At 49.5% G+C, this 24463-nt stretch overlaps 1 protein-coding gene across 1 annotated transcript; it reads right to left on the bottom strand.

Moving 5' to 3' along the window:
• Positions 1 to 1367: 1367 nt before the first annotated feature.
• On the bottom strand, positions 1368 to 24090 carry DAG1 (dystroglycan 1). The gene is made up of 2 exons (XM_054387406.1): positions 23809 to 24090; positions 1368 to 3773 (listed from the first exon to the last, which is right to left on the bottom strand). The coding sequence occupies exons 1-2, from the start codon at positions 24088 to 24090 to the stop codon at positions 1368 to 1370; spliced, it is 2688 nt and encodes an 895-aa protein (XP_054243381.1).
• Between the last annotated feature and the right edge of the window lie 373 nt (positions 24091 to 24463).

Raw genomic sequence — 24463 nt, 5'->3', positions numbered from 1 at the left:
TCCCCCTGCCGCGGCCCGCTCCGAGGAAACACCAACAACTCCATGCTTCGGATGAGTCGAGAGAGAAAAAAGAACAGCAACAACGTGAAGGAAGAGGCGGCCGGGGGTCCCGCGGCTCGGCCCGAACAGGGTGGTGGGTCCCGGGCGCTGGCACGGGGAAGCTAAGCTGGTACAAACTGCTGGTAGCGGTACACCGGTGTTGAAGTCTTTTTTAATAGAACAATTGGAGGCTGTATCAAAAATTTAGTAAAAAAATTAGATTTGAGAGTTCGCTGATTTTTTTCCCAACTGTTAACTATTTTTTAACTATTCTTGGCACCTTTTTTTTTTTTTTTTTTTTTTTTTTTTGTGTCTTTTAAAACTTTTTCCCAACAGCATCCCGACATGGAGCAGCTGGGAAGAGGCATGTGGCCCTGAGGCCATTCCAGCACCGCTCTTACGGAAGAGTCAAGGCAAAGAGGCCATATGGAGCAAACACCCCTCACCGGGAAGTTTTGCTAAAAACGTTCCCCGCATGCCCAGTGCTTGCTGTGGAGTGGGGCCTGGTGAACTCCCCCACCCAGCACAGCCCTGCACCCCGAGCTGTGGGCAGCTGCCCCCTGCTTAGCCATAAGTACCCCCAAAGCCAGTCTGACTCAACTGATGACTATTTTATGATGTGTGAGAAAAACAGGATTTCTTTGATTAAAAAAAATAAAATAATTAAAGAATCAAACCCCAAACCAAGAAGCTGATTCCCCGAGGAGGATGCTGGCTGACTGTGAGGGCATCCCCTGAATGGCCCCTGGAGCTCGCCTGCAGCACAGCATTTGCCTTGCCTCCCCTCCCCAAAACTACACATCCCGGTTTAGGTAAAACAGCAGATTAAATGTAAAAACTTAAAACATCGACTTCAGAAAGTCCCTTGAATTTAATTATTTTTAGGCTACCTTTCATGTTACGTCCTGTAGCTAGACACACGTGAATAGAAAAAACAGTACAGTTAGTGTTAAAGGCAAACAGCAGAGACCCAGAGTGCTACCCCAGTGCTGCCTGCTCCTCCCACCCCGGCCCATCCCAGTTCCGTCCCCCCTCCCTGCCCGCCCCCCCGGCCCGAGCCAGAAGCCCAGCCGCCGGGAAGGTGTTTCAGCCAAGAAACATTTTTTTTTCTTCTATGAATAAAATAAAACCAAAGCTTGTTAGGCAAAAATAAAACAAGTGTCCCCCCGAGTCCCGCAAGCGCTCCGGTGCGGCAGGCGCAGCTGGGGAGGGCCTGCTGGGCAGCGGGCTGGGGTTTGGGGTTCCTGGCTGGCGAGGGGGCTGCCGGCCCACAAACAGCACTGGCGTGGAGCTGGAGGCCCCTTCTCCCCCCGAGAACCTCCCGTTTGTTAAGGAGGGACGTAGGGCGGCGGGGACCTGTATGGGGTCATGTTCTTCGGACGGGAGCCTTTCCCCTCCATGGGTGCTGTGAAGGGAGGGGGAGGCTGGTAGGGTGGCGCGTTGGGGTCCTCGTCCCGCAGTGGCGTGTACTCCCCGATGGTGTCCTGGTTGAGTGGCGTGGTCTCCGGCATGCTCTGGTTGGGGTACTCCGGTGGGGGCAGTGGGGCTTTCTCCTCCTGGAGGATGAGGGGCATGCTGGAGGACGGTGGAGGCTTGGAGTCATCCAGCTCATCGGCGAAGATGATGGGTACACCCTTCTTGATGAAGGTGGCCTGATCCTCAATGGTCAGCTTCCCTTTCCTCTTTTTGCGGTAGCAGATCATGGCAATGATGCCAGCCACGAGGAGGATGGCGGCCACCACCACGGCAGGGATGACAGTGTGCAGGTACACATCATCCTCGCTGCTCTTCTCGGGATCTTTGCCTGCTGCCACCGTTGGCGTGGCCTCTGAGATCACCCTGTCTTTTGTCACAGGGATGAACTGGATGTGCCTGCAGCTGCCGGAGCCAACCACTGACACGTTCAGAGGCTTGAACTCAGGCTGCAAGACATTGGAGAAAGCTGGGCTTGGCCCACCAGAGTCATCTGCAATTTTTTTGCTCAAAGTCCGTATCTGCTCCCGGGGGCAGGGCTCCAGGGGCAGCGTGTTGTTTGTCCACTCCACGACGATGGAACCTCTGGCTATGTTCTGCACTGTGATGGTGCTGCTGTTCCTGTCACCAAAGGCCAGAGCCAGCTTCTTCACCAGCATGATCTTCTTGTTGATGTCGTTCACCACCGCATCATGGTCGCCTTCCAGCCTGGCCTTGAACTTCACTGGAGACTTGTCCCCGTGTGGGCGTTTGTGGACATGGATTTCAAAAGCATCTACAGCAAAGAGCCCCCCTTTGTCGGTGGCGTACATGAAGTACTCGTGCTTCCCAATGTGGTTGTGGTCTGGCATGCCGTACATCAGCTGGCTGGTGCTGTTGAACTGCACCCATGAATTCTCCTCTATCATCTGCTGTTCCTTCAGCTTCAAAGTCAGCTGCAGCTTGTCTGTGGTGGTATCCTCCTTGTCATAGAAGGTATCTGATGGTATCTTCACCTCAAAGTAGGTGCCCTCCCATGCATCGACCCGGTCGATGTGGTTTGTCAGCTTCGGTGGCTCGTTTGGCTCCCAGGGCCGAGGCAGCCCACTAGCTGTGGTGCGTACTCGGCCTGGAGGGGAGGCTGTGGTCAGCTTGGAGATGGGGGATCTGGTGGTGCTGGGAGGCTTCGTTGGACGGGGTGTTTTGGGTCTTCGAGTAGGCCTTCGTGTTGTCGCTGTGGAAGAATCTGTTGTGGATGGTGTGGCTGGCTTCAGCGTGGAGACTCTGGGTTTCTTGGTGGTAGTTGTGGGTGGTGTGATCACTGTGGTGGGCTCTATGTACCCGGGCATCGTGGGGCGAATGGGCACAGAGGCTGTGCCGGTACCTTCTGCTACCTTGGTTGGCTGGATTGGTCCCAGTGTGGGCGTCTGGACGATGGGGCCCCTTGTTCTGATGGTGACTGTTGGCTTCCTTGGCAGTGGTATGGGCTCCCGGACAGGTGGAGCTGTTGTTTCCGTGGGAGGTGCGATGGCAGGTGATGTCGGGGTAGGGACAATCCTGGTTGGTGGTTCCTGTGCCGCAGTGGTGGGTGGCCCAATGGCCGTCAAAGGAGTTGGGGTGGCATTGATCTGCCGTCGCATCCTCTTTGGGAGATGAGGTTTCTTGTTAGCAATGTGCCAGCCAACAACAGGGTAGCCAAGACGGGCAGACATGGTTCCTTCCTTAGCTGGAGCCTCCACCTTGCTGATGTTTGGGACACTGTTTTGGCTCAGAGAACATCCCAGTTTCCATGAGAGTAAGGCTCCATTTTCCACCACCTTCTTTGCATTTCCCGGTCCAGCCATGAAGGCTGACATGTCAAAGAGTCTGTTATTTACAACAGGAACCAACTTCATGTTATGAAGTTCCACCTCCGAGAAGCTTCTCATTCTGTTTAAGAGTTCAATCCTCTGCTTTGGTGTCATTTTTGTTAGGTCAGCATCCAGAATAACAGTCAGGATGGTGACCGGCTCTTCTGAGCTGCACACGAAGGGCGCTGCGTCGCCTGCCTCCTGGATGGCCGCTCGCACTGACTGAGGCTCGCTGTGATCCTCTTGGTGCACCTCAACAGAGAAGACGTTTGTGGTCTGTGGCACATAGCTCCCATTTGGGAAGGGCTGCAGCGTGGTCACTGAGATGTAGTGGACGCCCTTGTCTGTGTCAAGGGGCAGCCCTTCCAGGGAGCTGCTCTCCACATTCCAGTGTAACCAAGAAGGCAAGGAGTCCTTCCCAGCTTCAGAGATCTACCAAAGAAGGAAAAAACAAAAAACAAAACAAAAAAAAAAAAGGTGGTGATGCTTTTAGAAGTACGACTAGGACAGATTCTAACAGCAATAACGCTTAATTTAAAGGATTAAGGACTTAAGTCCAAAGCATAACAACTGGGGAAGGAACTTCCTGTCCAGTGCAGGGCAGCTCATGTCTTCTCCACATGGTGGCAAAGACAAGCTCTGCAGTGTACACTGGCCCCAGAGGACTTTAGGAGCCATGGGAGGTCACAAAGGTCCCTCACCTGCACCTGCAGGCACCATCTCTCTACCACTTGCTGTGCAGCTACTAAGCACAAATGGTTAATCTTCTCCAAGGGCAAAAGGGGAGCTGAAGTCATGTGAACAGCTACAAAGCTGAGGGTGAAGTTAGGCCATACAGCAGAGCTGATTCAATAATTGCCCTCTTCCCACTCCTTCCTCTCCCAGCCCTGCTGTCTCATTCCTTCCCTCATTTGCTCACACCTTGCAAGCTGTGATGGTTTGAAACTGTCTTTTTAATTTTTCCTTGCAAAGTTCAGAACAGAGAAAGTGAAAGAATGTAAATAAGTCACTATTGGGTGTAAGAAAGCAAAATAACGATTGTTCTAAACACTTCCATTGGATAGATAGAAATGTTTAAGAACTATTTCCCAAAACAAAGTAGGCATTCGGCACATTCTGTGTTCGGCAGTGGGGGCAGTTGCTGGGCTGTCTGGCTGCTGTTTCTTCTTCTCTTCTGGCTGAAGATAACACACTGACCTTGGCAGCTAAGTTAACAACTTTCTGCTTAACTAACTCTGCTTCTCTGTCCAGGGGGGTCTGGGGGGGAAGCTCCTGGGAGAGGGAGGCCCCTTTGGGAGGGTCCCCTTGGGGGGAAGCAAAGGGAGATCGATTGTGCTTTTTCTGTTGATTGTATATATTTGTGAATGTTGTGAATTTTGTATATTTGTACATATTCATTGCATTTCATTGTAGATTTTAGACTCTGCTTGTAAATACAGCTTTTCATTTGCTTCCAGACTGAGCTAGCCTGGTTATTGTTGGTGGGGGGGGAATTTCAGCTCACACCGACACACTTTTCATTTTTGGCGCCCAACGTGGGGCTCGATTGCTTGTGATTTATTTCTGCTCAGATTAGGAAGCAAAATGAAGCTGTTTTGGATTTTGAGTAATTTTATTTCCTCTGTTATCAGTGTGATTGTCTACAGATGGGCTGTTTCCTGCATGATAGACAAGATTGTGAGATATGTGGCATATAAGTCGTTTCTTTGGGTTAAGAACAAGTTACTGAATGTTGGTGAATTCTGTTATGGTCTTATTGGGCTAAGAAGCTATGGTAACTCAACTATGGATCTGCTAGCAGACACATATGAGTTTGTTACTCCTCTTACAACTACAGAGGGTCCTTGGAACCAGTGGTACCCTAGATATCTTGTACTAGCCTTAATCTTAAATTTGTTGCTTCTTGGAATAATCATATGGCTACTGATAGCACTGTATCAAGAAAGACATAAGGCTACTTGCTCTTCCAACTCTGCTGTGAATGTGAAAACCAAGCCAGTAAATTTGGTGGCCACTGTAAGCAGAAAGCGCAAAGGAGCTGCAGGAAGAGATGCAGATGCTGCAGGAGATGGTGCAGATGGAGATGAGGGTCCTTCTACTCAGGGTCCCTCTCTTAAGAAAGATCCTTCTGATGAGGAAGAGAGGGTTAGCCTTAAAACTCTGGTAGACCTCTTGAGACCCCACATGGATGATGGAGATGTAGGTCAGGATGTAGACCCTAGTAGATTAGCAACTGCTGGTAGTGCCTCTGAACTCAAAGAAATTCAACGGAGGATTAAAATAGGATTATGGGGACAGCGACCTCAGGATGATGATGATGATGATGATGATGAGGATGACATACAGTCAGCTAATGCACCCAGACAGGAAATTAGACATGTGAGAAAGGATTACATCAGAGGAGATAATGAGCCAGTCCTGTCTTGGCTAGCCAGGTGTTTTGATATGGGAGCCCCAGCATTGGTGGTAGGTGACAAGTCAGCCTCTCAGTTGGGGATGCTCTCAAAGGATACAGGCATAGACAGGCACCTAGGCAAGTGCATTGGTAAAGTTTCTCTGTGGGCACGCCTCCTACTGGCAGTCTCGCTGAGGTACCCCAGCAGAGATGATTTACCATGGAACCCTAAGCCTTGGACCACAATAGCTGAGGGAATCAAGCGTCTGAGAGAGTTTGCTGTGAGAGAAGTAATGTATGGAGATCATAAGACTCTGAATCCTGATGAAATTCCTGTTGGAACAGGCCTTGCCAAAAAGCTCATTAAGCTTGCTCCTCCTAATTATGCTACTATTCTGGCAAGCAGGATTGTGGCAAGAAATTATGGTGGAGCACCTCCTACTGTTGGCCATTTCACTGACCAAATGAGGCAGTTGGAGGATAGTCTTGCACGTACTTCTTTGGTTTCAGCCATTGAAACTCTGTCTGGAAAGATGGAGAATTGCATGAAAGAGCTGAAGGAGGAACTTAAAACCTCCATATCCAACTTGATGAAGGGGAATGATTCTGATTCCTCTTCCTCCAGATGGATACAAGTTTCAGCTGTTAGGAACAGACGTGCTCCAAGAAGGCCATTCCAGAATAGGTCAAACCAAAACAGACAGCAGAGGCAATCACGTGGCAGTATCTGGATAACTCTGCGTGATCAGTTTGGTGAGAACATGAACAGATGGGATGGTCAACCAACTTCTGATCTTTTCAAGAGGTTACGGGAGCTGCAGAGGGGCAGATCCCGAGGTAGCAATACCAGGAGGGTAGCTGTCGCTTCCTCAGTTTCCCAGAACAACTCTGATAGCTCCAACAGTGATCCTAATTCTGGTGCTGGACGTTGTGCCAGCTGTACATGTGGATGTAATCCCCACCATTAGGGGTGCCCTGCCTTCCGCCAGGGGGAGGTAAGGGATAATGGAGATAACAGAATCTATTGGGATGTGTACATCCAGTGGCCTGGCACTTCAAAATTTCAGAAGTACAGGGCCTTGGTTGACACAGGAGCTCAGTGCACCATAATACCATCAAATTATCAAGAGGGAGAATCTATAACTATTCAGGGAGTCACTGGTGGATCTCAAGAGTTGTTTAAGATAGAGGTTGATATAAGTTTAACTGGGAAGCAGTGGAAGAAACATACTATTGTAACAGGTCCTAATGCACCTTGTATTTTGGGAATTGACTTTCTGAGAGAAGGGCGTTTTAAAGACCCTAAGGGTTACAAATGGGCTTTTGGAATAGCAACTGTAGAAATTGATGGAGGAAAATTGAAGTTGTCCATTAGACCTGAGCTTTCAGATGAATCTGCAGTTGTGGGACAACATGAGATAGAGGATGTAAAGCTGCCAGTTGCTTCTCAAACTGTGCATCACAGACAATACAGAACCAACCGTGACTCTTTGGTGCCCATTCAAAACTTGATTCGTCAGTTGGAGAGTCAGAAGGTCATCAGCAAAACTCATTCACCTTTCAACAGTCCAATCTGGCCTGTGCGAAAGCAGAATGGAGAGTGGCGTCTGACAGTTGATTTCCGTGCCTTGAATGAAGTAACTCCACCCATGAGTGCAGCTGTACCAGACATGATGGAACTCCAATATGAGCTGGAATCCAAGCAGGCCAAATGGTATGCTACCATAGACATTGCTAATGCTTTCTTCTCTATTCCCATAGCAGAGGAATGCAGGCCTCAGTTTGCTTTTACCTGGAGAGGCATTCAGTACACATTCAATCGTTTGCCCCAGGGGTGGATTCACAGTTCAACCATCTGCCATGCAGTGATCCATGATGCTTTGGAGAAAGGTGGAGCTCCAGAACACATTCAGTTCATCGATGATATCATCGTCTGGGGTGAGACTGCTGAAGAAGTCTTCGAGAAAGGTAATAAAATCCTTGACATTCTCTTGCAAGCTGGTTTCGCTGTCAAGCGAGACAAGGTGAAAGGACCTGCCAGAGAAATCCAGTTTCTGGGAGTGCGGTGGCAAGATGGTCGCCGTCACATCCCAATGGATGTGATAAACAGAGTCTCCACCATGGCAAATCCCATCAACAAGAAAGAAACTCTGCGTTTCTTAGGCATAGTGGGATTTTGGAGACTGCACATTCCTGGATACAGTCAGATTGTGAAACCTCTCTATGATGTGACTCGAAAGAGAAACAGTTTCCAATGGGGTCCTGAGCAACAAGCAGCCTTTGACCAGATCAAGCGAGAGGTAGTCCAAGCAATGGGTCTGGGACCTGTCCGAACTGGTCCAGACATTAAGAACATTCTGTACACGGCCGCGAGTGACAATGGTCCAACCTGGTGCTTATGGCAAAGAGCTCCAGGGGAGACACGAGGACGTCCTCTTGGTTTCTGGGGTCGTGGCTACAGAGGCTCAGAGGCAAACTACACTCCAACAGAGAAAGAGATTTTAGCTGCTTATGAAGGAGTGAAAGCTGCTTCTGAAGTGATTGGAACTGAGTCACAACTTCTTCTAGCTCCTAGATTGCCAGTTCTGAATTGGATGTTCAAAGGCAAAGGTTCTTCACCACATCATGCAACAGATGCTACCTGGTCTAAGTGGATGGCTCTGATAACACAGAGAGCTCGAATGGGAAATCTCGAAAGGCCTGGTTTGGTGGAGGTGATCACAAACTGGCCAGAAGGCACAAGCTGTGCTAAACCTCCAGAGGAGAGAGTAACTCGTGCAAAGGAAGCTCCTCCTTACAGTGATCTGTCTGATGATGAAAAGAGATATGCTTTGTTCACAGACGGTTCCTGTCGTCTTGTTGGGAACAAGCGGAGATGGAAATCTGCAGTGTGGAGTCCAACGCGCAGAGTTGCAGAAGCGAGAGATGGAGAAGGAGAATCCAGTCAATTCGCAGAGGTAAAAGCTGTCCAGCTAGCTCTTAACATAGCTGAACGTGAGAGATGGCCAAAGCTTTATCTCTACACCGACTCGTGGATGGTAGCCAATGCCTTGTGGGGTTGGCTGAAAGACTGGAAGAAGAATGGCTGGCAGAGGAAAGGAAAGCCAATCTGGGCTGCAGATCTGTGGCAAGACATTGCTGCTCGCATTGAGAGAATCCCAGTGAAAGTGAGACACATCGATGCTCACATTCCTAAGAGCAAAGCTACTGAGGAACAACAACACAACCATCAGGCAGATCTAGCTGCAAGAGTTTCCCAGGTGGACACAAACTCTGATCCTGATCCTGATCTTGACTGGAAACACCGAGGTGAGTTGTTCTTAGCTCGGTGGGCCCATGACTCGTCAGGACATCAAGGCAGAGATGCAACCTACCGATGGGCTCGTGACAGATCCATTGACATTTCCATGGATGCTATCACACAAGTCATCCATGACTGTGACATTTGTGCTGCTATTAAGCAGGCAAAGCGGATCAAGCCCTTGTGGTACGGTGACCGATGGTCCAAGTACAAGTATGGTGAAGCCTGGCAGATTGACTACATCACTCTACCTCGTTCTCGATCTGGTAAGCAGTATGTGCTGACTATGGTAGAGGCAAGCACTGGATGGCTGGAAACTTATCCAGTTCCTCATGCAACTGCACGTAACACCATTTTTGGCCTGGAGAGACAAATCCTGTGGAGACATGGAACTCCAGAGAGGATTGAGTCAGACAATGGAACTCACTTCAAGAACAATCTTGTAAAAAACTGGGCCAAAGAGCACGGCATCGAGTGGATATTCCACATTCCCTACTATGCACCAGCTGCAGGAAAGATCGAACGCTACAATGGTTTGCTGAAAACCACTCTCAAAGCCATGGGGGGTGGATCTTTGAAAAACTGGGAGAAACATTTAGCACAAGCAACCTGGTTGGTGAATAGTAGAGGTTCAGTGAATCGAGCTGGACCTGCCCAATCAGATTTGTTGCGAAAGGAGGAAGGTGATAGAGTTCCTGTTATCAGAGAAAAGAATCTGTTAGGCAAAACTGTTTGGGTATTTTCTCCCTCAGGAGAGGCCAAACCTGTCCGAGGGGTGGTTTCTGCTGAAGGTCCTGGTCACACCTATTGGGTGATGCAAGAAAATGGTGAAATTCAGTGTATTCCACAAAGAAATCTAACTTTGGCTGAGAGAGGTTAAATTCAGACTGTTGCGCAGATACAGCATCGCACCCAAGAGGAGAGTTCATGAGATCTACGGTGCACGAACCCTGAGAGCCCTGAGTCACCTGAGAGTCCCTGTTCCTTTCTTCGCTCCATCTGCGAGGAAACAAGCTGTTTGCTGTTTTTCCTGTGATTTGACTCTTTTGAATCATCTACATCTGAGATAGCCGGAATGGACTATGGTCTTTATTCACCTATTGTTGTAGATATTATTTTAGATTAGATAAATGATAGTAGCAGCCAATGGAATTGTTTAGAAGGGGTGGACTGTGATGGTTTGAAACTGTCTTTTTAATTTTTCCTTGCAAAGTTCAGAACAGAGAAAGTGAAAGAATGTAAATAAGTCACTATTGGGTGTAAGAAAGCAAAATAACGATTGTTCTAAACACTTCCATTGGATAGATAGAAATGTTTAAGAACTATTTCCCAAAACAAAGTAGGCATTCGGCACATTCTGTGTTCGGCAGTGGGGGCAGTTGCTGGGCTGTCTGGCTGCTGTTTCTTCTTCTCTTCTGGCTGAAGATAACACACTGACCTTGGCAGCTAAGTTAACAACTTTCTGCTTAACTAACTCTGCTTCTCTGTCCAGGGGGGTCTGGGGGGGAAGCTCCTGGGAGAGGGAGGCCCCTTTGGGAGGGTCCCCTTGGGGGGAAGCAAAGGGAGATCGGTTGTGCTTTTTCTGTTGATTGTATATATTTGTGAATGTTGTGAATTTTGTATATTTGTACATATTCATTGCATTTCATTGTAGATTTTAGATTCTGCTTGTAAATACAGCTTTTCATTTGCTTCCAGACTGAGCTAGCCTGGTTATTGTTGGTGGGGGGGGAATTTCAGCTCACACCGACACACAAGCCCATTGCTCCAGCAGCTCAGTGGAACACACGTTTTCTCTGTTAAGTTTCAGCTTTGTCCCACTGCCCCCAGCAGTCAGGCTGAGCCAGAGGGGCCAGAAGCTAGCAAACTGTGGGTCAGAGTCTCCAGCCTGGTTGGAGCACAGCAGCAAATCCCAAGAGCTACATGGCATGTCCTCCTGCACTGCCAGACAAACAGCAAGCTGGGGATGAAGGGGGGGGTGCAAACTCAACATCTGGTCACCCAAGCACTGCAGTGGCCCCTGTGGGCAGGCAGGGACACAGCTCCCGGGTTGGGGCACTGCTGGACATCAGACAGGGAGGTGTGCCAGCCTGGCTTTGCACCCAGAGTTACCTTACAGCAGGGATTTAACTTTCCTATCAGAACTTGTTTCTGCAGACTACAAGCAATGGGTGGCTTTGGCTCAGACTGCAGGCGCCTCAGGACTCCAGTGCTTTATTTGCTCCCTCTTCTAAGTCAGTGGCAACACTTGTGCAGCCCAGCAGCAGGGGCAATGCACTCAGCCATGGGATTTCCATGCACTCCAGCGGAAGGAGCCAGCAGTAACTCACTGTCTTCTGCTTCTCCCCAGTTTACCCATTTGTGCTTGCTGAGCCTGCCCTCTTCTTCCGACTAGGTCTCCTTCCTAGTCAGCCCATGTGCAGACCCCGCAGGTCTCCTAGCCATTTCGCTGATGTAGAAAAGACTCCAGTTTTCTCTGAAATGTCACCAGCATAGCTGACACCCTGGCAAGCTGCTCCCCAACTCATGTAGGGGAGAGCCACACATGCCAGAGCCCAGGGGACTCCCACCTCCTGCTGTGGACTGTAGCTGAGGGTGGATGCAAACCCCCATACCTCTCCAGTCCCTGGTGTCCATCCGTCCACCTGCAGTACAGCCATTTGTTATGGCTGCTCTCCCATCACAAGGCACAGCAGAGCCACTCGGCCTGCACAGTAGAAGGGGTACCACTGCCAGCTCAGCGGGCTGTGACATTTCCCAGAGCTGCAGGTACCCCAGGACAAGTAACTTGAGCTTTGCCACCTCCCTGGGTTGGAGGCATTTGGAAAGTGCTCGTGCTGTCCAGAGCTCACCATAAGGCATCTTCCCCCACACTCAGAGGAAACGGGATGCTTTGGGGCATGTGGAGATGCATTTAGCAGCCTGGTTGAGGCTCTGGGCTCACTGCAGTCCAACATGGAGCTGTGCACCAGCTCTCCCAAAAAAGTGCTGTGGTTACTCTGCAGTTTTGTAAAGCTCATACGTATTTCATAATTCATCCAAACACAGAGCTGGGCAGGAAGCTTCACAAAGAAACCTGCCTGGCACGAGTGCCTTCATGTCTGGCAGTGGGTACAGAGATGGGGCTGGACTCACCAGACCTCCCCAGCCGTAGGGCCTGCTCGGGGGGAAAACCTCTGGAATGGACAAGAGCAATGCCTGGTGCTACAGGGCTGAACAGAAGAATCTTGGATACCTCTCCCACCTTCCCAGCTGCAGGCAGGATTCAGACAGCACATGGATGGGCCAGGGTGGGGGGGTGTTCTCAGACTCATTGCTACTGAAGGGTTTGGATAGGATAAGGTAGGACCCCAAAATCTTTTGGGAAGAGCAGCTTTTGTGCAAGAGCTGCAGAGGTTTCTGCCATGACCAGACAGGCAACACCCTCATTCCTCTCCTCTGCACAGGACCAGGCCTGTTTCTGGCCAGCCTGGACAAGCTGGAGAGCACATCATGAGACACACACTGGGTACAGTTTATAGAGCAGAGTTTAAAGCTGTTAGCACAGCTTTTGGTTAACTCCTCGGCAGCAACATCCCAGAGCAGGAAATTCAGACTCCTGCTTACACAGGCCAGAGAAAGCCACTTCATGGCCCCTACACCCTGCTGTATCCCCCACGAACTGAGGCATCCAGACAGTAACACTCTTCCACTTGGCCTTGCTGCTTACCCACATGCCTGGCAGAACACAGTTGGTTTTGGCAGGGCTGCTCCATGCACTGAAGCAAGAACAGGAGCTGCTTTGACCCCAGCCAGCCTGAAGGAACAGCAGCCCTTCACCTGGAAGGGCACTGGGAGCCAAGCCTCCCTCCTGCAGGAACAAAGGACTGAATTGTCCTTCCTTGGCATCTCTCCTGCCAAGAGAGAACAAAGCTGGACCTGCTCCTGCCCAGCCAGAAGGGCTGACCTGCACTTGTGTTGCTTTGAAAAAGGGTGATTTCATCACACCTGCCAAAAACTGAGCTGCCAGGGCAGTGCCCTGTGCAAACCAGCACTTAACATTAGCAGGAGCTGAATGGTGCCACTCTTTATGCCCTTGTGCCAAAATTAGCCACTGACCTGCCCACTGAGGAGGAGGAAGGGCAGGGCTGGGCTGGGCACACGTTAGGAACAGAAACACAAGGAGACAGGACACGGACACAGTGTTACTGAGACTTAATCAAGAACAAGAACTTGAATAGTGAGCAGTGAAATGCATGCTGAACGTGGAAGTTCAGGCTACACTTGGAACAAATCTCCTGCTTCTGTGCACTCTGTGAAAGCCCTTAATTAGAGGATCACACACTCCATGCAGAGCTTTCCTGCCAGCCAGGGTTTTCTGCTTGCTCCCTCCTCCTCCTCCTTGTCCTCCTCTTCTTCCTCCCTGGGAATGGCACATGATTTGGAGATGTTCAAGCATCACTTTTAATCTTGTGTCATGAGGTGGTTCTCTTCTATCATTTGTGCTCCTGTGTTTGAAAGCCCAAACTCACACAGGGGAGTGAGTGTAAAAAGCAAAGTGAGTGTAAAAAGCCAGCCTGAATATTTCTGCTTGAAAACTCCTCTTTAGCCTACAGTTTATGTGTGAGCTCATGTTCTTCAGGGCCCACAAGTGGAAAATGGAACTGCAGCTAGACAGATTCACACTCAAGACTAGGCTCTTCTGAAAAAAAACAAACCAAAACAAGAACAAGCCAGGCAATCACCTACTGGGACAACTTGTTCTAGCAGGGATGTGATGGCTGCAAAACATCTATAAACCCACTCAAAGTTGGTTTAAAGAGCTGGGTTAGTTCAACTGTGCGCAACCCACAATGAGATGTGGACTGCTTCTAAGGGTTCTGCAAGAGGTGATTAAGAAAATCAAATTGATGTGAATTATGCCTATGAAGATGCCTGTGCCTACGCTGGGAGATGTCTGGGAAGGCACTAAGTCGCAAGCACTTGATGCCACTGCCCTGGCAGCACACAGGATTACAGGATGTTAGGGGTTGGAAGAGACCTCTGGAGATCATCAAGTCCAGCCCCCCTGCCAGAGCAGGACCATAGAATCTATTGCAGGTCACAGGAATGCATCCAGATGGGTCTTGAAAGTCTCCAAAGAAGGAGACTCCCCAGCCTCTCTGCGGAACCTCTTCAAGTGCTGTGACCCTCACAGTGAAGTAGTTCCTCCTCATGTTAAGGTGGAACCTCCTGTGCTGTAGTTTATATCCATTACCCCATGTCCTATCACAGGGTGCAACTGAGCAGAGCCTGTCCCCTCCCTCTTGACACCCAGCCCTCAGATATAGACATTTATTAAATCCCCTCAGTCTTCTCTTCTCCAGACTAAACAGCTCCAGGTCTCAGCCTCTCCTCACAGGGCAGCGCTCCAGTCCCTGCATCATCCTCGTAGCCCTCCGTTGGACTCCTTTGAGTAGATCCCTGTCCCTCTTGAACTGGGGAGCCCAAAACTGGACGCAATATTCAGCTGTGTAGCAAAGGAAGAGCCCAGCAAGATTAGAGCAGATGAAGCAGTTGCTGGGCTGAATAAAGCCACTTGTTCCTAAATGAACACTCAACCAGCCGAGCCCTCGGCGAGGGTCTGTCCTGCTCATGATCACTGTGCTGTTCATGGTGGTGGGGAGCCCTGCACTCTCTTCTAGCAAAGCTTCCTGCAAATATTGCTTCAAAGGCTATTTGTTAATGATTTTGGATCTCTAGTTTTTATGTAAAAAAAAAAATCTCCCCGTTTTCTGTGTAGGCAGTAAATATGAACTTTAAGCTCTGCCATTTCCCTCAAGGGGTCTGGTTTCAAAATAACTCTTCCCTTGCTCAAGCTGAAAAAAAAAAAAGGCTGTCTTTGTTCTCTCATTATTTGAGATAATTGTAAATGAATGCTTATCGGCTAAAGATTATACACAAGCCTGGCAGGGTACTGAAGACCATTAAAAAAGTAGCCATGTTTGTGAGTTTAAATACATGCAGAGGCCTGGCTGGGTCTGAAGACCTTGTTCACAAAGTCGTTTCAGATATACGTGGTCTGTTGTTTTTAGGCTGGCCAAGAGCAGTCAGCTTATGAAAGAAGATAGCTCAGTTTGAGCTGCCCTTTTTTTCCCCCCAAACTTAGATCTTAAATCCCTGTAGCCAACAAGACAAAGATAAGCAAAGGAGCAGTGAGCAAAACTGATGCCTCTGAGGGAATTCGGGCAAAACCTGCATTCCTGCCTACAAGAGTGGCCTCTAATCCTCCAGGTATTTAGTCCTCCTCCCAATGAATCCTCCAAAAAGGAAGCAGCAAATCCTTTGCTAGGAGACAGGTACCGTAGGTTTCTTTTGGCACACCACTATGAAATCCTCCTGGATATCTAGAGGTATCCGGTGGGATCTTTACAGTCTGTGATGCCAGATCTTCTCATGGGTAGCAGCAGCTGGGGCCTCAGCTCCTTCCTGCATCTTTTCAAATCAGTCCTAAAACATCCCTGACTGCTTCTGGGCAGGGGTGAGCAAGAATAATCCTGCAGCCTTTCCAGAACTCCCACTGCCCCTTCCCCTCCCCATGTCCAGCTGTTGCTGAGAGACAGACTCTGTGCCAGGGATTTCTTCTGGAATATAATCACCAAACACAATTTACTGTACAACAGACTCCCCTTAAGGAGTTGCTCCTTCAATACTGCCCTAACACACATGACCAGCAGTGAAGAATACCCTGGCAGAGTCCTCTCTGCATCTGAGCAGAAGGCAAGCTGAACTGTGCTCAGCCACCTGACCTAAATGGTGCTAAACCCAGTCTGCAGCACCCAGGCTTCAGAAAGCAATTAACCAGCGGGCAGGGGTAGGAAAATGGAAACCCAGACGCAATTCAAATGCAAATACAACTGCAGAGTCAAACTTGAGCTGTTTGCCTAAGGCCCAAGCTTCATCTTAACCCCCTCCTAAGGCAGCAGCACTGGGCAGTTTTTTGTCAGCAGAGCAACAGGCGGTCTCAGCCTCCAACACGATGCATGGGCAGGAAGATTTTGGACTGCCTTGTCCCACACGGGCTGAACAAGTGGTGATAAAGACACTGGTTTCAAATCTGCCCTAGAGCTGTGGCAATCTGCAGTGCTGGTAACAACTGATAGGGAAGCTAAGAGAAATGATGAGCACATGGGGCTTGCAAGCTCTGAGTCAGACCATGGAATCTTCATTTTGGGATTCCCTCTGCCCATGGGTCCACTGGGAATGTTCCTTTTCTTCACTGACACAAAGATGGAGCCAGTGACTGCAGGTGTGGGGTGCACACATGGTCAAGCTATCCAGGTACCACTGACCCAGGCAGGTCCTGCTGCAGCAGAGGTGCTGCACCGGGTCAGAGAACACAGTGTCCAAGGCAGGAGCTGGACAACCCTCAGAACACAATGCCTGCAGGTCTTTGGCTCCAAGGAACAGCCCTCACAGTGAGGCAACCACATGATGACAAAAGGAGCATCCACTCTTACTCCCCCACCTTCCTTTTCTCAAATACATTAGAATTGCAAACTAGGACATCAGACAGACCTTTCCTAGAAACACAAGGCCCAAGAAACAGTGGTGAAAGAAGGGTGAGCATTTCTTGGAGCTTCCTGCTCACCAGGCACAGCCTGGGTGCCACACTACACAGTGCTGTGCTATGGGAAAGCTTGGTCTGAAGGAAGGGAAGTCGTGCTTCCTTGGCACAGGGAGGAGAGAGACCATCACAGAACATGTGCTTCCCCACAGAGGGGCTGCAATACCTGCCAGAGCTTTTGGGTATCCTCAGCAGACAGCGCTCCTCTGAGCTGCTGCATGCCTTGGATGGAAGGCACAGAAACTCACAGACAAAACCAAGCTGCTCCAGGACATTTCATGCAGACACATCTGCCCCTGAAAAGTCTAAAAACAGCCCGGAGACTTCAGTAGCTCTCAGAAATACATCAGCCTCAGTGACCTGAGTCTTCATTACCAGCAGGAGCTCACCACTTCTGTTCAGAGACCGAAAGCTACATGGGAATAGCTGGTAATTGGCGCTTCTTTTGTGCACAGGGTAGGTCAGGATGGTTAAACTAACTCTTCCATTCGGCTGGTCCCAGCTAAAGCCCTACAAAGCTCCTCCTGCACATCTCCGTGCACTGAAGCTGCTGCCTTACAAAACCAAACCTTTCAGCCTCAGAATGTGGAGCTAAGGGACAGCAAAGCTACAGAGGCTGTATCGCAGGTCCTGGCCCTCAACCTCAAACTTCAGTCCCTGAAAGAGAAAGGCAGAAAAGCTACCTGAAGTACCTGCTGTACTTTTATGTGCCCATGAAAATGAGAGGTTTCGGTGTGTGCTGCCAATCTCATTTTCCAGCACTGAGCAGGCAAGCGCAGCCTCATCCCCCCCCTCCTCCTTAGCAGATACAAGCGCAGGGCTGTGCTCTGTGGACGGAGCCTGCCTGAGGAGCAGTGGATTTGTCTCACCAACTTCTCCCCAACCAGTAAAATGGCTTCGCAGCAGCGTGGCCTGAGCAGCTACACCCAGCTCATGCCAACCTCACATACTCCTACCGTGACGGCTTCTTTTCCAGATGCGCCTCTGTGTTTGCTATAAGGGCACTATTCAGTGTCCCACTCTGCCTGGGCAAGGGAACACAACAGCTGTTTCACTGGGAGGTCACTACAAAACATTGAGTGTCCCAAGAAATCCTCCTTTCATCAGTCCATGCAAGCAGCTTGGAAGGGTTTGTTTAGCCTCATTGTTGGAGCGGGAAGGCACAGCCCGCCCGCACCAGGGCTGGGGTCAGCACAGGCTGCCCACACCCTGCTCTTTCCCTTGTTTGGGGGGTGAGGACAGGGCAGGAAAAGCCTCAAACAGCTTAGGAAATAAAAGTTCAGTTGGGATCCTCTGTCAGTGCAACTTTTTGTAAGCGAAAGGCCAAAGGGAAGCAAAAATACCACACAGCAGGGATGCCAAATGCTGGGGGTTTAGTGCTGCTGCCACACAGCTCACCAGCCCTGGCAACATATCCCTGCCATCAGCAGATTGCTGGAAAGCTGGCACTAGAGTAGGGCAAGGAAAGGCGAGCTGGGTCCCGCAATCTCAGGTCAATTCCTTTGCAGGATTCTCCTTACTGCTGCATTTCTCAGGTTCCCCGGACGCCCAGAGCAACGATCCCTAGGAGCAGGACAAAACAAGGACCTTCCCATCCCGTCTGAAAAGGCAGTTTATAATTAGATTGAGTCACATTTTCCACTCCTCCAAATTCAGAGCTTGTTACTAAGCGTGTGTTGAAAATGCCAAATTCCCCCTAGTCTGGCTAGCTGCAGGAAAAAGATAAGCAGCCCCCTCCCCAGCCCCCCCCCCCCCCCAAGCAAAAATCTTATCAGTCAATCTTATCACTAAGATTGCAGCATGGCAGTTCAGCAAAGCCCTGCCCAAGTCATCCTTTGCCTGGACCTGTTCCAGGCACTGCCATTTATCCCTGCGCAGTCTCCCGCAAATAGCAGCTGTTGCTTTGCTTCCTGGTTGGTCCAAGACAACCAAGGACCCCAGGGATCAGGCAAAGATCGAATGCACTGACACAGAGTCTCAAGATACTCAATTTGATGACACAGGCCTTCGGGAGTGCTTTTTGCTGGTCTCCCTCCTCTGAGAAATGACACTTTAATAAAACTCTCATGCAGTTAAAAAGCTTTGAAATAAGGATCATTGCAAGAGAAAAAAAAATTGTAAAAAAAGTGCAGTATTTTGAGCGTTTCTTCCCTAAAATGGAGTTTGTACTGGCACGGTGGGCTGGTTGCTGACATCTACTCCTTTGTTTTGGGATCAGAGCAGGGTGGAGACATGAGGCACAGCCCTGGCAGCAGGTACTTGATGTCAGGACTCTTACAACCTGGTCTCTGCTGATCCTGCTCATAAAACATAATCCTTGAAGTCTGATGAGAGCAAAGGTGTTCAATAAAAGCCACTGAAACTGGCAGCAAACAGAACAACCATTGGAAAACCAGGCTACAGCTTGGAAAGCAAGACTCCTTTTTTGCCCAGATTAATATTCAGTGCTCTGACAACCTACAAACCTACTGCATAGCTGCACCTATGAGAATTAATTCAGTTTTGTAATCACTTGGCCACCAGCTATGTTTGCATTCTGCGACAGCTTCTTGCAGCCCCTGCAACATGTTTTATCTGTCTTGCCAGCAAAGCCCTGGTGAGGCTGTGCACTTCAACCCAAAAGCAACCAGGAGGCAAGGTACAGCCAAGAACTGTCAGGTTTGGCTGTGCTCACCTGAAAGGTTCCCCTTTGCACTAGCTAATGAACCTGTGGCAGATCTGCTCCACAGCATCCATCCCATAGCTAACATCATGAAGGTAGGTCAGCAGCTTCACATTACCTTCAAGGAAGACACAGCAAATCACCTGCTTGTGCAAGGATGTGCCTTGGCATCGCACAGCTTTGTGCACTGTGGCCATATGTGTTCAGAATGTTGGATGTGCAAAGGCACTGGATTTATCCCTGCAGCCCAGGGGACACTTGATGGCTGTATTTAAGACTCAGACCCAAGCGCAGTGCCTGGTGCTTCTGGAGAGGCATTTCCAGCCCAAGTGCCCACTCTCCACTGCCTCCAGCCTGGAGAAACGCTGCTGCAGCCTCCAGCCCACAGCCAGAGTCAGGAAGTCCTCTCTCTGCCTTGGAGGTGCCAGATGCTTTCTACAACAGTTTCTGCACCATGTCAGCTCAACATCCTGCACACAGGAGAGAGGTCATTACCCTGCGACTGCCTTCATTTGTGTGGGGATTCTTTTATGGGCCAAGGCCAGTGTCAACTTTCCCAGTTTCTGGCAGGTTTTCATTACTGGTGGGATGAGTGGAGAGCCACTTAGTGCAAGAGCCACCGTCCCAAACGCTGCCAGAGGTGCTGTCAGTGTTAGCACCAATGTCCTCACCTGATTGTTTGCATCCTTATCTGGACAGACAATAGGAGGCATAGGTTTTCATACAAGAAAAATGAGACAGCCTTAGACACAAGACTAGCAGACCTCCTGGAGACCAATATCAGCACTTCAAAAATCAACCATGATGCACCTTAGCTAACATCCTCTTCTGGGACCTCAACAATTGGAAGCAGGAAGAAAACCCTACAGACCTGGGTATTTCAGCTGATGGCAAAGATGTCTGAGCCAAAGTAAGGCAGACATGGAAAAGCAAACAATTGTATCAAGCAAGGTTATTTATAGAAGAGAAAAGGAAGTTTTGATGCCTTTATAGGAGGCTCTGGTAAAATTTCATCTAGAGCATTTTGTATCACTGTGGTCATGCAAGCGTAAGAAAAACAAACCCAAGCTGGAAGAGGTGCACAAGACAGCTGCAAAGATGAGCAGAGGGAAAAAAAAAGTTTATTTTATGAGAAAAACTAAAGAGGCTGGCTTGCTTAACCTAATAAAATCAAGTCAGAGGAATATGCCTGTCACTTATAAATACATAAAGGAAGTAAATATTATGAAGGTAGAATTGATTTAAAGCTAAAGGGCAGCACATATAAATATTTCTAGCCATCTCTAAATTTAGGCTAGAAGCTGCATTTTTAATCAGAGCAGCCAAGTTCTGGAGCAGTGGCAGGAACAGGAAATCCACCTGGTCTTTGGCCCCTGCATAATCTGTTCCTCAACAACGGGACACAGCTGGGAGGTAAGGGGTCAGACTCCACAGCCTTCAGTAGATACAGGGCAAGCAGATCACGAAGCCAACGAATTGCTTGTGGTGAAGCTACCAGCACTGATGCCCAACTGTTACACTGCTCCCAGCCAGCCTCTGCCAGGAGCTGGTGGGCACCTGCAGGCCCTCACACTACCTGTTGCATAATATGCAGAGATTGAGTGTTTTAACCCAACCCTTGTAAAATCACCAAGGTGCCAAATGTGGCAAGCAGCTGATGTTAACCCTTTGGGGAAGGCATAGCACAGTGTTCATTTCCAAGACACCTTCAGACCCCAGGAGAGCAATCTTGCAGTGAGGAGCCTTGCTGTAGTGAGGAAGCTAGAGGTCAGTATCTGAACTGAACTTCCTCCAAATTCAACATGTGGAACACCTGCAGGCTGCAGTTACCCTTCAGAGGGCACGTTAATGCCTGACCAAGGCCTTTGCTCAGCAGGACAAGGCACAGGGGAAGGGAGTTTCTGATTGCCAGGCATGAGCTACAACAGCCACAAAGCCTTGCTGGCAGCTGGCTCCAAGCAACATGGAAACAAGAGGTAGGCTTTTTAATCCTTTTCTCTATGTCCTCCTTGGCAGCTGGAGAACAAACCTGCTTCTGTGCATGACCAGAAGCTCTCTCTCACCTGTTGTGAAGCATCATGGGGGTTGCTCACAGGAGCACATACCTGCTGACACACACAGCGTATCAGTGCAGGAGCACACGCCTGCCAGGCACTCCTCTGTCACGCTGCAGATGCCTGGCATTGTTTCCATCCCACAACCAAGTTTGCAGCGAAAAGTATTTTGTCTACAGCTGGCTTGAATCTGTTATCGAGCAGGGAGATGATCTGAGCAGTAGCTTCACAGCCATCCCTGCCACAATACAAACCAAGCCTAGAAATAATCAGCAGGAATTATCTAGAAATGAAGCAGTAACATCTTCCTCAGGCTCCAGATGAGAAGTTCCTGGGAGTCTGGAGACATCAGCTGTCAGCTTTGATAAAAAAAAATAATGAAATTACAGCCAATTTCTTTGAAACTGAAGGGAGCTAAGTATAGGCAATCACATCTCATCATAAACTCTGACCCACTCTTTCATCTCACGGGGCACAGCCCTTACTCTTTCTCATTAAGGTTTAAGTACATCAGTTAGCAAGATCCAGAAGGATTAGGCTTTTCCTATTCCACCTGAGAAATACAAGGCAGCCTGAGGGGGAGGGGGAAAGAAAAAAAAAAAAAATCTGAGCAACGTGCCCTGAAACTTTCTGGTAAGAGAAAAATGCACCCCAGCATCCAGAAGTGCCTACGCAGTTCTCAGCAGCCAGGAATGAGATCCCTGCAACAAAGGTCAGCTGTGCTCAGCAGCCGACATGTTTCCTCTGCCAGGGAGAGACCTTCTAGACACACCAGGCTGCTAACAGTGCCCTAGAGCCCAGTACACTCCTAAAATCAATTTCAAGGTGAACAGATGCAACATGCACTTGGGCAAGCCCATGGACGAGCATGGAAATCGCTCCCAGCGTTTGCTGAACTACACACAACCAGCAAATGTTTGGTCCTGCTCCAGCCCAGTTCATTTGGGGCTCTTCAGGCACCTGCTGGTGTTAGCAGACACCTCCACACCAAAGTAGCAGAGGTCTTGTTCAGAGCTAGCAGGTGAGGTGGAAATAATCTATCAATCAGGATTTTCCTGCAGCTGCTGGGGCTATCACAGATGACTTTGGTGCCAGGATAAGGAGATGGAGGAAGCTGTGAAACTGCTTCCTGACGTCAAAGTAGCTATTAGCACCAGAACAAGCCACTGTGATGCAAAATCCCAAACCAAAGTTATTATTTACATAACATAAGATCTTAGGCTCACTGTGCCCATCTGGACTCTTGAAGCCCAGTGCTGTACAGGTGCTGCATGCTCAGAGAAGAGGCCATGGGTAAAACTGGGCAGGCACCAACACCACCCGTTCAGGCCAGTCCCCTTGGCCACAGGCAGCTAAATGTCTCAGCCTTTGCTTTCAAACCAGCCCATCCCCTTCTTCAACTCCTCACCAGGGGTTCACCCACCACCTTCCTCCTCCCCATCTGACTGTCCATAACAGATGCATTCCTCAGATTTTCTGCCTACCACTGGCACACCATGGGCCCAGTATCCTTGCTGGAGCCAGTGAGATCATGGACCTGGACTGAGATAGCTGTCTGACAGTAGACAGGGCTTAACTAAATCTGACTTCAGGAGAAGTGGAGATGTCAGACTCTCTCCTGACTTGCACCCCATCTCCCTCTGATCTTCTGAGACGCACCAGAAGGTTGCTGTGTTTGGTCTTTTTTAATGTTTTCTAAAATTGGATTTTTATAACTCTTTTCCAGTTTTCCTCTCTGAAAAAAAAAACAATCTAAGACCAGAAGGTAACTCTGCTTTAAACCCACAATTTTCTGAACTCTATATGATCCAAGCAAAGAGATGCTAAGAAGGACAATGTCTCAGCACCTTCCCAGGAAAGGAAGGATGAGCAAGCTTGTGTTCAGCAGTGTGTCTACTCTCCTCTGAGCTACTCTGACACTTTCTTGCCCTCAGGACCAATTCCACAACTCTCTTTGGAGGTCTTTGCAGTGCCAGCAGCATGAGGGTAAGTAAGTCAAAGAGAAAGGCTCCCATCTTTCCCAAGAGGACTTTGGGATGAGGTCAGGAGAGACTGTGTCAAAGGTAGCCCCGAGCCTGGCAGGCAGAACAAGGCATATTTGTCTAGCAATACTTTGTTACCACAGCAGAGCAAACTCCCTGAGCCTCAGGGAATCTGTGGCTCCTCAGATCCTGAGGCTATATCTCCTCATGAACGTGCCCATCGTTCCAGGGGCCAGCATTGCACAGCTTAAATAAACCCAGCAAGCATGATCAGTCATCCCTCAGAAGTCTCCTCTCTTTGTTACATGAGAAAGGACCTTTGTAACAAGATGAGAACTCCATTATTTATTTTAAAGAAATCCTTCTCCCACAGTCCTACCAAACCGTGAGGCTGCTTTGCAGCAACCCTCACACCCCAGCCCACCAGTGGGGCTGGACTCCTGCAAAAATGCAACCAAAAAGGAGCCTCAGGGAATGGCATTTCTCACCTGGACGATTTCTCCATTGGAAGCAATTAAATCCGTGGGGATGGAGACTCTGAAGAAGCGCCCCACCACAGCAGAGCTGTCCGGGATGCCCACCACAGCCGGCACAGGCTCCCGCAGGTCCGACAGCACCGAGTGCATGGAGGCCTCCAGCTGGTTTTCCCAGTCCCGAACCACTTCTGCTGGCTCGCTGGGCCAGTGGCAGTGAGCAGAGGCTGCCAGAAGCAGCATAGGGAGCCAAGTCCTCCCCAGGAAAGGGGGCTGCAGTAGGCATCCAACAGTCATTCTTCCTGGCAGCCTCACAACAGTGCTTCAGCAGGAAAGGGGGTGGCAGGCAGTCTGCAGGCACCGTGGCACAGGCAGGGGATCCGCCAGTCCTTCACAACAGCCTCATCCTAGGAGTCCTGGGAACCTGGTTAAACACAGGAAAGCCAATCAGCTCGTTAATTACAACACCCAAGTCAGGCCTCCCTGCAATGGGCAGAGGGCCACCTGCCGTGCTACCCTCTTCCTTTCAGCTTTCTGATCTAACTGCAAGAGTTACCTCCACTAAACAGAGCAAGAGCTCCTCAGCTCCTCCTGACATACAGCATCCAGAGATACAAGACCCTCCTGCTTTTCCATGTGCACCACCACGGTTCTGCTGCTCTGGAGCCAC

This window comes from Indicator indicator, chromosome 15, assembly GCF_027791375.1.
Source record: "Indicator indicator isolate 239-I01 chromosome 15, UM_Iind_1.1, whole genome shotgun sequence".
NCBI classification, from domain to species: domain Eukaryota; kingdom Metazoa; phylum Chordata; class Aves; order Piciformes; family Indicatoridae; genus Indicator; species Indicator indicator.
Note: the sequence above shows the minus strand (reverse complement) of the source record. Positions and strands in the feature narration are given on the sequence as shown.